Raw genomic sequence first — 18,179 nt, forward strand, 5'->3', positions numbered from 1 at the left:
CACTAGATTATATGCGAGTACACTAGCAGGCCAGGAAGATTATTAAAAACAGCTGACCTGTGGTAAGTTTCTGGCGACTTCTGGCACCTTCCTCTATAGGCTTATCCCTTCATTTACAAATTCACCTGTTTTCAAATGACACTCCCAGGTCTTTGACGTTGTTGTTTCGCTCTATTTTGTGGCCAGAATTTGTTTTGTACTCTGATGAAGATTTAATTTCCTCGTGTTTACCATATCTGAGTAATTGAAATTTCTCATCGTTGAGCTTCATATTGTTTTCTGCAGCCCACTGAAAGATTTGGTTTATGTCCGCCTGGAGCCTTGCAGTGTCTGCAATGGAAGACACTGTCATGCAGATTCGGGTGTCATCTGTGGCTGACATCCTTGTCTATGTCAGATATGAGGATGAGGAACAAGATGGGAGCGAGTACTGTGCCTTGTGGAACAGAGCTTTTCACCGTAGCTGCCTCGGACTTTACTCTGTTGACTACTACTCTCTGTGTTCTGTTAGTGAGGAAATTATAGATCCATCGACCGACTTTTCCTGTTATTCCTTTAGCACGCATTTTGTGCGCTATTACGCCATGGTCACACTTGTCGAAGGCTTTTGCAAAGTCTGTATATATTACATCTGCATTCCTTTTGTCTTCTAGTACATCTAGGACCTTGTCGTAGTGATCCAATAGTTGAGACAGACAGAAGCGACCTGTTCTAAACCCATGTTGCCCTGGGTTGTGTAACTGATGGGTTTCTAAATGGATGGTGATCTTGCTTCTTAGGACCCTTTCAAAGATTTTTATGATATGGGATGTTAGTGCTATCGGTCTGTAGTTCTTTGCTGTTGCTTTGCTGCCCCCTTTGTGGAGTAGGGCTATGTCTGTTGTTTTTAGTAACTGTGGGACGACCCTCGTGTCCATGCTCCCTCTCCATAGGATGGTAAAAGCTCGTGATAGGGGCTTCTTGCAGTTCTTGATGAACACGGAGTTCCATGAGTCTGGCCCTGGGGCAGAGTGCATGGGCATGTCATTTATCGCCTGTTGGAAGTCATTTGGCGTCAGGATAACATCGGATAGGCTTGTTAACAAATTCTGTGGCTCTCTCATAAAAAAATCATTTTGATCTTCGACTCTCAGTCTGGTTAGCGGCTTGCTAAAAACTGAGTCATATTGGGACTTGAGTAGCTCACTCATTTCCTTGCTGTCATCTGTGTAGGACCCATCTTGTTTAAGTAGGGGCCCAATACTGGACGTTGTTCTCGACTTTGATTTGGCATAGGAGAAGAAATACTTTGGGTTTCATTCGATTTCATTTATGGCTTTTAGCTCTTCTCGCGATTCCTGACTCCTATAAGATTCCTTTAGCTTAAGTTCGATGCTTGCTATTTCTCTGACCAGTGTCTCCCTACGCATTTCAGATATATTGACCTCTTTTAGCCGCTGTTATTCTTTTCCGTCGCCTCTAAAGGGAGCGCTTGTCTCTTTCTATTTTACATCTACTCCTCCTTTTTCTTAGAGGAATAAGCCTTATGCATACATCGAGTGCCACCAAGTTAATCTGTTCTAGTCTAGGCATAAGTTGGGGCCTGTGTTGCTTAGTGTATCTTCCCAGCTTATATCGGTTAGGACTTGGTTTACTTGGTCCCACTTTATGTTTTTGTTATTGAAGTTGAATTATTAAATACAGTATGGCCATCTATTTACATATAACTACTGTATTTCTGGAAAATATATACAGTATTTTCCACAAATTACATTACCTAATAGAATACTCCATTCTGTTGAATGCACAGTAACTCATCAAATGACCATATGACCTGTCTTTGAAATACCCATTTGTGCTTAATTGTTATTTGTTTACTGTAATTTTTATCACTGAATATATCATTGCTTAGTTAATCTTAAGTTAATTTTAAGCCTGCCCATATTGCTCTGCATACAAGGGGCTTTGGCATGTATACTTAACCACTGTATTTCTTTGTACATCTATGTATCATGTCCAAATTAATAATAAATAAATAAACAAATATCTTCATTATGCACCCCAACACAGTGTGAGTGGTAGTCAAATGATTACAGAGACATACGGTGAATTCAGACTGAAAAATAAATAAAATAAAGTCAAATAGATTTTATTTCTGTAAGGAATGGTTTACAGTTGGTACAGATATGGTGAAATTACTAACATTCTTAATAGAAAGCCCCTGGTTTGGCAGAGCATATTGGGCAGAAATCCTATGCATAAGCAAGTTGCAGTGATAATGAACTATCTAAACAGTCATGATCTGGTTTCAGTCGTAGTAAGTTATTAATGCAGATATGAATTCAATCACAAATGCATTACAGAGTAATATATGCGTAATTTTGAACAATATATTTTAGTAGAGTTAGCCCAGGCAACAGCATAGAAAACATTTGTTTGTAAACACAATGGCTGGGCTGGTGGCTGACTATGGTTCTTCATCTGACGAGGATAAAAGTGACGATGAACTTACTCAACACCTGTAAGTTCAATCATTTATTATATATGAATATGTTTGTGGCGAGAAGCGGGAGAAATGATGTTTTCTGAGAGTTAGCGAGCCTCTTCCTCGCCCGTGTACACCCACCCTGGTAACAACACTCACAATGTTTAACTGCACTAGAAACCTACTTTACTGTGTTTTGTTATATTAACCCATGTCAGTGAATGGCTCTTGATCCAAGGCATAGGAGCTGCTCTCTTCCTTGGATCGAATTCGATTGTCAGGTACTCTATGACCCCTGCCCTTCAAGGTGCTGTATGACCCCTACCCTTCAAGGTGCTGTATGACCCCTACCCTTCAAGGTGCTGTTTGACCCCTACCCTTCAAAGTGCTGTATGACCCTTACCCTTCAAGGTGCTGTATGACCCTTACCCTTCAAGGTGCTGTATGACCCCTACCCTTCAAGGTGCTGTATGACCCCAACCCTTCAAGGTGCTATATGACCCTACCCTTCAAAGTGCTGTATGACCCCTACCCTTCAAGGTGCTATATGACCCTTACCCTTCAAAGTGCTCTATGACCCCTACCCTTCAAGGTGCTGTATGACCCCTACCCTTCAAGGTGCTGTATGACCCTTACCCTTCAAGGTGCTGTATGACCCCTACCCTTCAAGGTGCTGTATGACCCCAACCCTTCAAGGTGCTATATGACCCTACCCTTCAAAGTGCTGTATGACCCCTACCCTTCAAGGTGCTATGTGACCCCATACTCTTCAAGTTGTTGTGTGAACCTTATCCTTCAAAGTGCTGGATAATCCCTATCCTTGAAGGTCCTGTATGGCCCCCTACTCTTTAAAGTATGTAACCCCAACCCTTCAAGGTGTATGATCCCTACCCTTCAATGTATGACTCCTGCTCTTCAAGGTGTATGACTCCTACTCTTCAAGGTGCTGCATAATCCCTATCTTTCAAGGTGCTGTATGGCCCCTACCCTTCTGGGTGTATGACCCCTGCCCTTCAAGGTGTTGCATGATCCCTACCCTTCAATTAACTGTGTGATCCCTACTCTTCAAGGTCCTGTATAACCCCTACCCTTCAAGGTGCTGCATGACCCCTACTCTTCAAGGAACTGCATAAACCCTACTCTTCAAATAACTGCATAATACCTGCCCTTCAAGGTGCTGTGCTGCATGAACTAGCTTTCAGGGTGATGCATGGCCCCCTTGCCCTTCAAGGTGTTGTATGATCCCTTCTCTTCAAGGTACTGCATGACCCCTACTATTCGAGGTGCTGTGTGACCCCAGCCCTTAAAGAAGCAGTATGACCCCTTCCCTTCAAGGTACTGTATGACCCCTACCCTTCAAGGGGGGTACCTGGATGCCATGAACTACTCTTGATCCAGGGAATTGGACTGAATCTCCATTTCTTAGGATCAAACCTGATTACTTCCCACTCTCCAGGCCCTGTATGATCCCTACAGCCTTGGCATTTAATTGTTTATAATTGTTTATTGATGTTTTATGTTTAAATTTAGCATGAAAGAAGCCATCTTAGGAGGTGCTTTGATGTAGGTGAAGGACTTTTGAGCCAAGGAATTGGAGCAAACTTCCTCTTCCTCAGATTAAACTTGATGGCCTCCCCTTTCCCAGGTACTTGAGGTTTATCACTTCTCTATCATTTTATATATCCTCTAATAGTTCTGAATTACCCTCATAGTTTTTTTTCTCCCAGGTTATCCCTTTGCAAATCAAACCATTTCTTATTAACCAAAATTAGATATTTTTTGATATGATTGATATCATTTTATTTTCTAAGAACATGCAGTAGTTACATTAGTTACAATAATAGGTTAACTGTATTTAGTACAGGTCAGCCATCACTAATCCTTCAATCAGTAATCCGGTTCCATCAGTAATCCAGCACTAATTTCGGCTAGCATAATCGCAAATTTTCAGGGTCACCACACTAACCTCCCGCTACTGTTTGAACTGAACAAGTCATTCCAATTTCTTTTTCTCCATTTATTGTTATAACCCACTCACTTTTAGCCCTAGCTATGGTTCAAACAAATAAAAGAAATGCTTCTTGTTGTGTAAAGCACATACACCGTACATTATTCATAAAAGATAAGGTGCTTTGAAGTCACTGTTGGTTGCCCTGAGCTCAGCTCACTCAGATAAGCTGTGACTGGTAAATTTGGGCCTGTATATAAGAGAATAGGTCTGTGTGGTAAGTGTGCACTATATAAAAAAATCCTGCAGCATGCATTGCATAATGAGAAAATACTGTGACCGTGTTTTTGGTGTAAAACAGTGACTTTGTGGTGTATGGTTTTTATGGTTGTATTCTTGTTTTTTGGTCTCATTTGATAGAATGGAAGATATATTACAGAAATAGATATGATTTTGATTGGTTTCACAACAGAAAGTACATACCTTGAAATTGAGCTCAAGTAGTGGAAAAGTTCGATTTTTGCAAAGTTCAATTATTTGCAAAAAAAAAAAAGTACTGTACTTTAATAGATGCTAGAATGCATCTCAGGTGGGCCTGTCAGTGTTTAGTATTCAGTAATGTGTCATGCCTGGTCAGTCAGACATTGATGTGACACCCCTTATATAATTACAGTGAACAAATATTTCCTTGTCCTTTTCCAAATCTAATAATAACATATTACAATTATTTTGTCTCATTGTGATACGTAAATTCACTTTTTTAAGACATAGTTCAACAGTTGTGCATACAGTGGAACCTCAATTATGAAACTTAATCCATTCCAAGAGCTAGTTCAAAATTTGAAAAGTCTGAAAATCGAAGCAATATTTCCCATAAGAAATAATGGAAATACAATTAATCCATTCCAGAAACCCAAAAATATTCACAAAAAAATACATTTTATAGAGATTAATTACAGTTTTACATACACACAACAAATACTATAGTGTTCAATTATGTATATAAATATAAAATAACATTTTTACTTACCTTTATTAAAGATTGGTGATGGCATCTGGCAGATAGGGAGGAGGAGAGAGGGAGTTGGGGTTAGTGTTTGGAAGGAGAATCCCCCTCCATGAGGACTTCAGGTAAAGCCCTCTCTGGGGTTACTTCTCTTCTCTGTCTTTTAATGCCACTAGGACCAGCTTGAGAGTCACTGGACCCATCTCACAAAATAACTGTCCACAGTCCTCTGTTTCTGGCGCCTCTTTAACATTTCCCTAAAATGGGATGTGATTCTGTCACTGAACTGGTTCCAGGAGTTTTCTGTACCAGATCAGCATGCAACTTCCTTGCCTTTTTGCAAATAATTGTCTCTGAAACACTATCACCTGCCATCTCTTTATCCTTGATCCACACCAGCAACAACTTCTCAACCTCTTTAACTATTTGTGGTCTTTTTTTAGTTAGCATATTAACACCTTTCGCAACATCAGCTTCCTTGATTTGTTCTTTCTTTGCCAGGATAGAAGCGATGGTCGACTTGTTTTTCCCATACATCCTGGCAAGCTCAGCAAGTCTCACACCACTCTCATACTTCTGTATTATTTCCTTCTTCACATCTATGGTGTTTCTCACTTTCTTTACCACAGGGGTACCACTAGCAAGTTTCTTTGGGCCCATGGTAGCTTATTTCACAGTCCCACAAGCACTAAACACAATCAAATAATCGTAAAATGTTTGAATGAGAGCGCAGGTTAGTGTTCACTCAAGCATCAACAAAGCCAGACTGGCTCATGGCGCCTGCGCAGAGATGTGGACAGACGGGCTGGCGGACAGGTCCGGTACCCAGCGGTCCGAAAATAGGGGTGCGTTCGATGATAGGGACAAAGTTGGTTTGAAAAAGGGTTCTTTTTTTTGAAACGTTTGATAAGTGATACGTTCGAAATTTGAGGTTCCACTGTACTACGATGTAACTGCTACAATGTAACTACTACTTAGGTTAGGTTCTGTTAGATTATTTTGACTTAGGGCATGTTAGGTTTTTTCTACATTTGTATAACAGAGAACTATCCCCATGGCCAAATTCACTTAATATGTACTGGACAATTTAAATTGTAAATTATCACCAAATCCAGACAAGATCAACATTCACTATTTACTAAACAGATGCATGATATTGTAATGCAAATTTTAGCAAAAATTGAGCATTTAGTAAGACATTATATTAAGAGTTAATGTCTTTTTAACCCTTTGACTGTTTCGGTTGTATAAATACGTCTTACAAGCCAATGTGTTTGACTTACATACATATACAGTGGTCCCCCGGTTCGCGAAGTCATCGGTAACCGATAAATCCGGTATCCGAAGCGTTATATCGCAAAAAATTTGCCTCTGTTGCCGTTACAAAACCCAGTACGCGATACGATTTGTACGATACGTGTCCACATGTGGCCTGAACTGCCCCATGTGTGCCAGTGTTTACAAGCCAGCCAGTGTGCGCGCATCTAAGGATACATTCGGTACATTCCATATTATCCATATCATCACTGTTTCTGGTGCTTGTTTCTGCAAAGTAAGTCACCATGGGCCCCAAGAAAGCTTCTAGTGCCAACCCTTCGAGACCAAGGGTGCTAATGACTATTGAAATGAAGAAAGAGATAATTGCAAAGTATGAAAGTGGAGTGCGTGTGTCGGACCTGGCCAAGTTGTATAGTAAATCCCAATCAACCATCTCTACTATAGTGAGCAGGAAAACGGCAATCAAGGAAGCTGTTCTTGCAAAAGGTGCAACTGTGATTACAAAACAGCGATTGCAAGCGTTAGAAAATGTTGAGAGACTGTTACTGGTGTGGATAAATGAGAAACAGATAGCTGGAGATAGCATCTCTCAAGTGATCATTTGTGAAAAGGCTAGGCAGTTGCATGAGGATTTAATTAGAAAAATGCCTGCAACTAGTGGTGATGTGAATGAATTTAAGGCCAGCAAAGATTAGTTTGAAAGATTTAAGAATCATAGTGGCATACATAGTGTGATTAGGCATGGTGAGGCTGCCAGTTCAGACCACAAAGCGGCTGAAAAATGTGCATGAATTCAAGGAGTACATAGAGGCTGAAGGATTGAAACCTGAACAGATGTTTAATTGTGACGAAACAGGCCTGTTTTGGAAGAAATTGCCAAGCAGGACTTTCATTACTCAGGAGGAAAAGGCACTCCCAGGACATAAGCCTATGAAAGACAGGCTTACTCTGTTGATGTGTGCCAATGCTAGTGGTGATTGCAAAGTGAAGCCTTTATTGGTGTATCACTCAGAAACTCCCAGAGCGTTCAGGCAAAAGAATATCCTCAAGGCTAATTTGTGTGTGCTGTGGAGGGCAAACACTAAGGCATGGGTCACTAGGGACTTTTTCTATGACTGGTTACAGCATGCATTTCCCCCCACTGTGAAAAATTACCTAATTGAAAAGAAATTAGACCTTAAGTGCCTCCTGGTGTTAGACAATGCCCCTGGTCATCCTACAGACTTGTCAGAGCGACGTTGTGGGGACATGAGCTTCATTCAGGTCAAGTTTTTGCCTCCTAATACCGCTCCTCTCCTGCAGCCCATGGACCAGTAGGTCATTTCCTTTCCAACTTCAAGAAACTGTACACAAAAGCTATGTTTGAAAGGTGCTTTGAAGTGACCACAGATACTCTATTGACTCTAAAGGAGTTTTGGAAGGATCACTTTAATATCCTCAATTGTGTAAACCTTATAGGTAAGGCTTCTGAGGGAGTGACTAAGAGGACCTTGAACTCTGCTTGGAAGAAACTGTGGCCACAATGTGTAGACAAAAGGGATTTTGAAGGGTTTGAGGCTAACTCTGGGAATTCTATGCCAATTGAGGAATCCATTGTGGCATTGGGAAAGTCCTTGGGGTTGGAGGTTAGTGGGGAGGATGTGGAAGAGTTGGTGGAGGAGGACAATGACGAACTAACCACTGATGAGCTGCTAGATCATCTTCAACAGCAAGAGGCCAGACCTGAGGAAACAGCTTCGGAGGAGGGGATAGAGAAATTGACGAAGTTGCCTACTTCAAAGATTAAGGAAATGTGTGCAAAGTGGCTTGAAGTGCAAACCTTTTTTGGTGAAAATCACCCTGACACAGCTACTGCAAGCCGTGTTGGCAACCTGTACACTGACAATGTTGTGAACCACTTTAGGAAAGTCATAAAGGAACGAGAGGTACTGGTCTCTATGGACAGATATGTTGTGCGACAGAAGTCCAGTGACTCTCAAGCTGGTCTTAGTGGCATTAAAAGAAGAAGGGAAGTAACCCCAGAAAAGGACTTGCTACCTCAAGTCCTAATGGAGGGGGATTTCCCTTCTAAACATTAAAAACTTCGACACTCTCCCCTCCTCCCATCCCATCAATCATCATCAGATCTTCATTAAAGGTAAGTGTTAATTATTCTTTTGTGTTTATTCTATTATTATTATTGTTATTGTAATTATTCTATTGCATTAAACTTAATATTTCATGTGGTAAAAGTTTTTTTTTCATACTTTTGGGTGTCTTGCACGGATTAATTTGATTTCCATTATTTCTTATGGGGAAAATTGATTCGCTTTCCAATAATTTTGCTTTACGATGAGCTCTCAGGAACGGATTAATAACGTGAACCATGGGTCCACTGTACTCAAAAGTTTTAGCGGCTTCAAATCAAGCAGGAGAAACCTGGTAGGCCCACATGTGAGAGAATGGATCTGTGTGGTTAGTGTGTGCAGTATAAAAAAAATCCTGCAGCACGCAGTGTATAATGAGAAAAAAAAAACTGTGTTTTTGGATTAAAATGCCGACTTTGAGGTGTATTTTCGTATAGTATTTATGGTTGTATTCTTGTTTTCTTGGTCTCATTTGATAGAATGGAAAATATATTGTAGAAATAGAAGTGATTTTGATTGGTATTACTATGAAAAGGATCTTGAAATGGAGCTCAAATTGGCAGAAATGTTTGATTTTTGCCGATGTTCAAGAGTAAACAAATGACGTCATTATCCAATAAATGTCCAACTAGCCATTCTAATACGCAGTCATGAATGGGCTGACATTATTTATACAATTACCATATTGCAGTAGTCTGCATAACAGCAAATCTTCCATTTTTTGTGTGAATCAAATTACAAAATAGAAAGCAAGATATTATAACAGGGGCCTGGAGACGTGATTGATGAACAGAGAAAATGTTATTTTAGTGCCAGGAATGTTTGCATTGTTCATTCTGGACCCTATTTTGAAATTGACATATTTTTTAATTTGCGTGAAATTGGCCAAATTGCCAATTTCTGACCACTTTATTGGGTAGTTGAAATCGGTAAATGGGCGGTTTCTTGTACTCATTCGATAGAACAAATGGAGTTCTAAAGAAATAGCTATGAGTTTGGTCGACTGGAACAATGGAATTGGCCAAAAATAGGGCTCAAACTGGGTGAAATCGCTGATGAGTAAATGTCACCGATGTCGCTAACTTCGCGAGAGCATAATTCCATAAGTTTTCCATCAAATTTCGTACTTTTGGTGTCATTATCATTGGGAAAAGATTCTCTATCATTTCATAAGAAAAAATAACTTTTTTTTTTTTTTCAAATATTTTGCAACACCAGGAGACACTTCAAGATTTGGGGTTGCGACAGTCAAAAGGTTAACTTCCAGATATGATTAAATACTGTACAAAAAAAGAAACATGCTTAATTTATAACTTGGATGTAAAATTATAATGGTAATTTAAGGAGTTGCAGTAGAAATTGTTTCAGGCAAAGATATTAGCACACAATTTTTTTTTAGTTTTTGTTTCCATTCATTAAGAAAGGCTGGTTGGTAGCATCCTCACACACCGAGAGACTGGGATTACTCCCCAGCACAGGTGAAATATAATGCATGTTTCCTTACACTTTCTGCCCACATTCACCTAGCATTATTTAGGTACTTGGATGTTAGTTGACTTGTGCATTGTATCCTGAGGGAGAAGATTAAAGGACCCCAGTGGGAATAAGATGAACAGTTCTTGATGATGCAGTAACTTTGTTGAGTTAGGGGGGGTTAAAAATCCCAACAAAATCTTATCTTAAATTTTTTAATTCATACAGAAAGTTATTCCATATTTTTCTCCCATTTAGGAGGGCCCCGCTTATACAGCAGGTTAGGTTCCAGGCTACTGCTGTAAAGTGAAATACATATAACCTTTTTTCACTTTCAAATGCATATAAAAGCCTGATAAGATGTTTACACTATCATATATTAAGTGAGGAATAGAGCTAGGCCTTAAAAATGCATATACAGTACACACATTACTTATCTTAAAGGATTTTCTTCCTTAGCTTATATTGAGTGGTGAATAAATTTATTGTAGAGAGGATGAATAAATGAAGAATGGGTTTAATTGAAAACACTGCATTAGCAAAACACTAAAGCGAAAGTGCTGTAAGCGGGGTTGTCCTGTATTTGCAATGAGTTTCTATTGAGATTCAGACAACCATGAATATCAAAGCAAGATATTTTTTGAGTGTGATACATGTGTTCTGTTTACTATTTTCAAGTATCTTTAAGCATCAGCATTATCTGTCTTCTGTACCAAGAAGGGTGATGGACTGATTACATCGTCTTCACGTCTCTGCTGCTCCTGCCTACTTTCTGTGCTCGACTGGGGGGGCCTACTGTGTGGGCGAGGCGTTTCATGATGGGGTTGCCTAGCTGTTGCCTGTGTGTCTTGCCTACCAACCAGTTTGAAAATTGCTTATTTGGGCATAAATAAATGCCATTAGGGAAGTATAACCCCCAGGCCAGGCTGTGACAGTAAAAATCTTCAAACCGTTCATAGGTACAGTAACTCAAGAAAACATAATTACTATTGTTTTGAAGTTGTTCTTATCCATCTAATCATTTTCCTCGCAATTGTGATAATGACACTGTTGTTGTCCTTGAAGGTGAGATCCTCTGACATTATCACTCTTAAGTCGTTCACATTAATTTTTCGCTCTATTGTGTGTGGTTAGAATTTCTTATATTGCGTTCTAACTCTTATTTCCTTGAGTTTTCTATTACGGAGTAGCTGGAATTTGTCATTAAATTATCTTATTTTCTGCAGCCCATCGGAAAACTTGGTTTACATCGATCACGGAAAGGAAAATGCAGTAACATTGACAACTGGGACTTCTTCTATGGCAGAAATGACATGTATGCCAGGGATGGGGTTCACTTATCTAGGTTTGGGGTGGGAGCACTGGCAACTGCAGTGGAGAGAGCTGTTAGATCTTTAAACTAGGAATAGTGGTACGGGTTTTGGCGGGAAAACAGTGAAGTCCCAGTGTAGTAATATGAGTACTAGGAGAACTAGTAATAGGCAAAATGAGGTGGATATTGGAAAGCCAGTGGCATTAGGTGACAAAGACAGTAATAGGTTTAGTGGAATAACAGAAAGGAGCAGGAAGGGTAAAGAGAAAGGAGGGTCTTGAAATATATATTACATAAATAGTTGTAGTGCTAGGAATAAGATGGACGAGTTGAGACTAGTTGCTAGTGCAGGTAACATTGATGTACAGTGAACCCCCGGTTCACGTTATTAATCCATTCCTGAGAGCTCATCATAAAGCAAAGTTATCGGAAAGCGAATCAATTTTCCCCATAAGAAATAATGGAAATCAAATTAATCCGTGCAAGACACCCAAAAGTATGAAAAAAAAACTTTTGCCACATGAAATATTAAGTTTAATGCAATAGAAAAATTACAATAACAATAGAATAATCACAATAGAATAAGTGACACTTACCTTTAATGAAGATCTGGTGATGATTGATGGGATGGGAGGAGGGGAGAGTGTCGAAGTTTTTAATGTTTAGAAGGGGAATCCCCCTCCATTAGGACTTGAGGTAGCAAGTCCTTTTCTGGGGTTACTTCCTTTCTTCTTTTAATGCCACTAGGACCAGCTTCAGAGTCACTGGACTTCTGTCACACAACATATCTGTCCTTAGAGGCCTGTACCTCTCGTTCCTTTATGACTTTCCTAAAGTGGTTCACAACATTGTCATTGTACAGGTTGCCAACACGGCTTGCAGTAGCTGTGTCAGGGTGATTTTCATCAAAAAAGGTTTGCACTTCAAGCCACTTTGCACACATTTCCTTAATCTTTGAAGTAGGCAACTTCGTCAATTTCTCTATCCCCTCCTCCGAAGCAGTTTCCTCAGGTCTGGCCTCTTGCTGTTGAAGATGATCTAGCAGCTCATCAGTGGTTAGTTCGTCATTGTCCTCCTCCACCAACTCTTCCACATCCTCCCCACTAACCTCCAACCCCAAGGACTTTCCCAATGCCACAATGGATTCCTCAACTGGCATAGGATTCCCAAGGTTAGCCTCAGACCCTTCAAAATCCCTTTTGTCTACACATTGTGGCCACAGTTTCTTCCAAGCAGAGTTCAAGGTCCTCTTAGTCACTCCCTCCCAAGCCTTACCTATAAGGTTTACACAATTGAGGATATTAAAGTGATCCTTCGAAAACTCCTTTAGAGTCAATAGAGTATCTGTGGTCACTTCAAAGCACCTTTCAAACATAGCATTTGTGTACAGTTTCTTGAAGTTGGAAATGACCTGCTGGTCTATGGGCTGCAGGAGAGAAGTGGTATTAGGAGGCAAAAACTTGACCTTAATGAAGCTCATGTCCCCACAAAGTCGGTCTGACAAGTCTGTAGGATGACCAGGGGCATTGTCTAACACCAGGAGGCACTTAAGATCTAATTTCTTTTCAATTAGGTAATTTTTCACAGTGGGGGGAAATGCATGGTGTAACCAGTCATAGAAAAAGTCCCTAGTGACCCATGCCTTAGTGTTTGCCCTCCACAGCACACACAAATTAGCCTTGAGGATATTCTTTTGCCTGAACGCTCTGGGAGTTTCTGAGTGATACACCAATAAAGGCTTCACTTTGCAATCACCACTAGCATTGGCACACATCAACAGAGTAAGCCTGTCTTTCATAGGCTTATGTCCTGGGAGTGCCTTTTCCTCCTGAGTAATGAAAGTCCTGCTTGGCAATTTCTTCCAAAACAGGCCTGTTTTGTCACAATTAAACATGTGTTCAGGTTTCAATCCTTCAGCCTCTATGTACTCCTTGAATTCGTGCACATATTTTTGAGCCGCTTTGTGGTCTGAACTGGCAGCCTCACCATGCCTAATCACACTGTGTATGCCACTACGATTCTTAAATCTTTCAAACCAACCTTTGCTGGCCTTAAATTCACTCACATCACCACTAGTTGCAGGCATTTTTCTAATTAAATCCTCATGCAACTGCCTAGCCTTTTCACAAATGATCGCTTGAGAGATGCTATCTCCAGCTATCTGTTTTTCATTTATCACACCAGTAACAGTCTCTCAACATTTTCTAAGGCTTGCGATCGCTGTTTTGTAATCACAGTTGCACCTTTTGCAAAAACAGCTTCCTTGATTGCCGTTTTCCTGCTCACTATAGTAGAGATGGTTGATTGGGATTTACTATACAACTTGGCCAGGTCCGACACTCGCACTCCACTTTCATACTTTGCAGTTATCTCTTTATTCATTTCAATAGTCATTAGCACCCTTGGTCTCGAAGGGTTGGCACTAGAAGCTTTCTTGGGGCCCATGGTGACTTACTTTGCAGAAACAAGCACCAGAAACAGTGATGATATGGATAATATGGAATGTACCAAATGTATCCTTAGATGCACGCACACTGGCTGGCTTGTAAACACTGGCACACACGGGGCAGTTCAGGCCACATGTGGACACGTCTCGTACGAATCGTATTGTGTATCGGGTTTTGTAACAGGAACCGAGGCAAATTTTTTGCGATATTCATAAATATTGTAAGCGGATGGATGCTCATAACTATTTAATGATTTTTTTATACATGAGAAGAGTTTTAGCAAGGATTATCTCTATTACAAGGGTTTTAACAATGGTTATCTCTTGTCCTACAGATTGAACAAGACCACCAGCAAGACAGGTGTCAACTACTTTGAATCTTCTTTTGAGCAAGAACGGCAGATCAAAAGAAATAAGAAAGAAGAACCCAGCAGCCCTGTAATTCTTGCAAATCCCCTTCGTGACAATGCAACTCTGTCTCCATATGATGACGATCATTCTGCTTCTGTATTCTTTAATCCATTCCACAAAGCACAAGAGGATAAAAAGATGGTGTTGGAGAAACATGTAAAAATGACAGAAAATCCTAAAGATGTCCTAGAAATCAACGGAAAGAAAATTTGTTGGAATTATAGAAAAGGTCGCTGCAAATTTGGACATAATTGCAAATTTGCACATGATTCAGATATAAGCCAGCCTTATGACTCGAGAGAGACTCAGAACTCCATTACAAACTCGAGTGCAGCATCAGTATCCTTTGGGGAGTTAGGAACCCAGGTGTTAGTAGCAGAACCAACGGTAGATGAAGTAACACTAAAAAAAAAGAAAAAACGTCCAGGTTTGTCGGATAAAATTATTCCAGGTAAAAAGGTACAAAAACTGCACCGCAAACAGCAGGCCAGAGAAACGCCATGGCTTTTGAAGCGATGATTTTTTTTTTTTCAGTCAGTAAAGTGTACCTTTTGTAGGGTAATCAATTTCTTTATTCCAAGTAGGAGCTGGTAAGTGTTTAATAATTAAAATTTGTATTTTTGTAAAATTCTTAATAGACTTCCAGTTCATTGTAATATGCAATATAGTATAAAGCACTGCACTAAGTGTAAAATCAATATTTTTCACAAAGTATTAATAGCACTTGAATTCATTAAACAGTGTGTATCCCTGTTTTTTTATGATGCAATTTCATACCAGAGATATGCAGTACATTGTTATTATTAATATTCAATGTTGTTTATAGTCATTCTCTTATAAAATATAATGGTTATATTCTTCATGAAACAAGAAATGCCATATGCAATTCACAATCACCCAACAATTTGAAAATTTTAAGCAACATTGCAGTTCCTTGTGGCCCATTATGAAATCAGGATGTACCATATACTATGCATAGGTGTACAGTTTTGGAAAATGTAACAATAATTCCCTGTTAAGTAAAAGAACAATTTGTAACAGCAGAAATGCAACAAATTGGCTTGTCCATAATTACACATATGTTAATATTCACAAGAGATAGAGCTTAGAAGTCAGTGAAAGTTTGCATTGTGTAACTAGAATAGAAATGTTTAAAGTAAAAAAAGAATATTTTTCTAGGACAAATGCTCCATTTATTTATTGATGGGTATATATACTAAGAGGTATGTATCTCTCAGAATATATACATACTGAGATTATAGCTTGAATGGGTTTAAAGCATATTGATTACACAAGGGACATTAAGACTGCATGTTATCCGTTCACCATGTCAAGAATACTTTAATTCTTAAAATGGGCTTTACAGTAAAATTTCAGTGATTGTACTGTACAATGAGAGAGACATCTCTCGATGCATATGTCCTGGGCATTGAGAGTTTCTTTTAATCCATCTTTTAGAAATCAGGTTATCCTTGACTGGTGGTATACAGGCAGTATGTAGCCTGAATGAGCCTTATATGGTTAACAGGTTTTAAACCTAATAAACCAACCAACTAATCCCTATATTCATTCTGTTTCATTAATGGCTTGTCATTCCATAATGTAGGAGTCTTTAACCCTCACATTTTTAAGTCTACATTTACAAGATAACACAGTTCACTGTGATGACCACTTTCCAAACAGACTTTTAACAGATTACTTGGTATGCAGTATTATAATTGATAGTGAACTAGCTCATACAGATATTACATGTAGTAATAAAATGCCTTTCTAGTTAGAATGCAAATTTTCAGGTAGTGACAAGGATTGATTAATTTGTCTTATAATGCAGTTTATTAATGAAGTTATTTTTTCAGTTGGTAAAGTCAGCTGGTGTAGCATAGATTTCCATACCTATCATGAGCTATGTATATCATCATTATATTAAGAGTACTGAACTCCATCATTACCTAAAGCATGATATATTTGTACATTTATATGTATCTCAACATTAAATATAACATTCTAATGCTGATACATAATTAATTGCTATATACACTTCTCTCAACTTGTAATTTTATATTTTAACTTGAAAATTTGGATACTTCATGTATACAGTGTTTTTATTATTCATCTATATACATGTATATAATGATTCTCCTAGGCAATGATACGTATTCATTTTTTTTTTTTTTTTGACAGTCAATGTTTATATGGTATTTTAAATATTTATGTTAAAAATGTTCACTTAGTGCATAAAATTTTCCACTGATTTAAGAATTAGCCTTAGCCAGGGTGTGTATAGTTTTTGCTGGAAGGGTCTTGAGAGGTGAAGTGTATATGTCATGTTTATAATAGCCAGAAGTGGTCAAACATGTCAAACTGCCCTGAGAACACACACAGTGATAGATGTACTTTTGTGAACTAATATTCTATACAAATTTTTAATCTTTTATCCAAACTAGTGTAGCAGCTTCAGCTAACCTTGTTAAAAAATATACTGCAATTTAGTTTAAGGCAACTCAAAGTATCGTAGTGCTCTCTTACACAAATGAAATACAATACAGTATATAAAGTTCTTTCTGATCAAAATGATTTTCATAGTGAATCTGTGCTGTTTTAGCAAAATGATCATTGTTTCATAAGACAAAATCATAAACACTTCCTAAAAAGCACTACATATACACAACGCTTCTCCAGTCAAGAGACCAAGAACTAATCACTTTCAGACTGATTTATTGTTACTTTCTTGAGGAACACTCATGTGGCTTCAGGCAGTTCACAAATTCTGAGAATTGATGCAGATACTAGGAGCAGCAGTATCTTAAAAATGCAGAATTTATTATGTAATTTGCCAAATAAAAAAGAATAAGTGACAGTACCATGGCTGGAACAATTGTCAAATAACTTGAACTTGTGAGAGGAAAGTTATGACTGTGTGTCAGTTCATCCTGGACCATTGTCAAGTCACAATTGAGATAAAGCGGGGAAGACCTGAAGAGAGGTCAGGTATGGACAGCAGGAAGGTGGTGGTAGTACTAGTAGTGATATTAGTAGTAATAGTAGCACTAGTAGTAGTAGTTAGTAATACTGTAGTTAGGACTGTAGTAGTAATACAGTGGAACCTCTACTTACGAGTTTAATCCATTCCATGACCTTGCTCGCATCTGGATTTGCTCGTTTGCAGAGTCAGTTTTCCTCATTTAACCCTTTCAGGGTTGGCAGGTCCTCTCCCAAACCTGTTCTCAGGGTCAGTAAAAATTTGAAATTTAAAAAATTATTTTTCATTATGAAAAGATAGTGTTTTTTTTTTTCTAAATTTTGTAGGCTAAACAAAAAAATTTTACCATCAATACTTACCGAGATATGGAGGCGTGAAGTTGACAGAAAATGACCGGCATATGGTAACATCGCTGACTGTCGGTCACCCGGTGTTACTTTATTTTCTTTTTCCGGTACTATTTTCTATTATTTTTTTATTTTTTTTCCAAGTAACTTTTATGGCCTGTGAGACCAATGTGAGCACTATTTTGTAAGTTATTTCTTTTTCTATATTTCACAATAACTGCACAAACACTGTTGTCACTATTTTGTTTACAAAACTTATTTACACAAACGAACAATACAAAATGTTGTTTATTACTATTTTTCTATATTTTATATACACATATACAGTCACAGGACATGTTTTTAGAAGTTCTGCAGCCTGTGGAAGTCTTTGAAACATGGTGTCATG

The 18,179-nt window shown here is 38.7% G+C and overlaps 1 protein-coding gene across 1 annotated transcript; it reads left to right on the forward strand.

Moving 5' to 3' along the window:
- The first annotated feature begins 2,212 nt into the window (after positions 1-2,212).
- On the forward strand, positions 2,213-16,478 carry LOC128694994 (uncharacterized). The gene is made up of 2 exons (XM_053785379.2): positions 2,213-2,500; positions 14,389-16,478. The coding sequence occupies exons 1-2, from the start codon at positions 2,427-2,429 to the stop codon at positions 14,981-14,983; spliced, it is 669 nt and encodes a 222-aa protein (XP_053641354.2). The 5' UTR covers positions 2,213-2,426; the 3' UTR covers positions 14,984-16,478.
- Positions 16,479-18,179: the final 1,701 nt, after the last annotated feature.

The sequence above is a fragment of the Cherax quadricarinatus genome, chromosome 14 (genome assembly GCF_038502225.1).
Source record: "Cherax quadricarinatus isolate ZL_2023a chromosome 14, ASM3850222v1, whole genome shotgun sequence".
Taxonomy (NCBI): Eukaryota; Metazoa; Arthropoda; class Malacostraca; order Decapoda; family Parastacidae; genus Cherax; species Cherax quadricarinatus.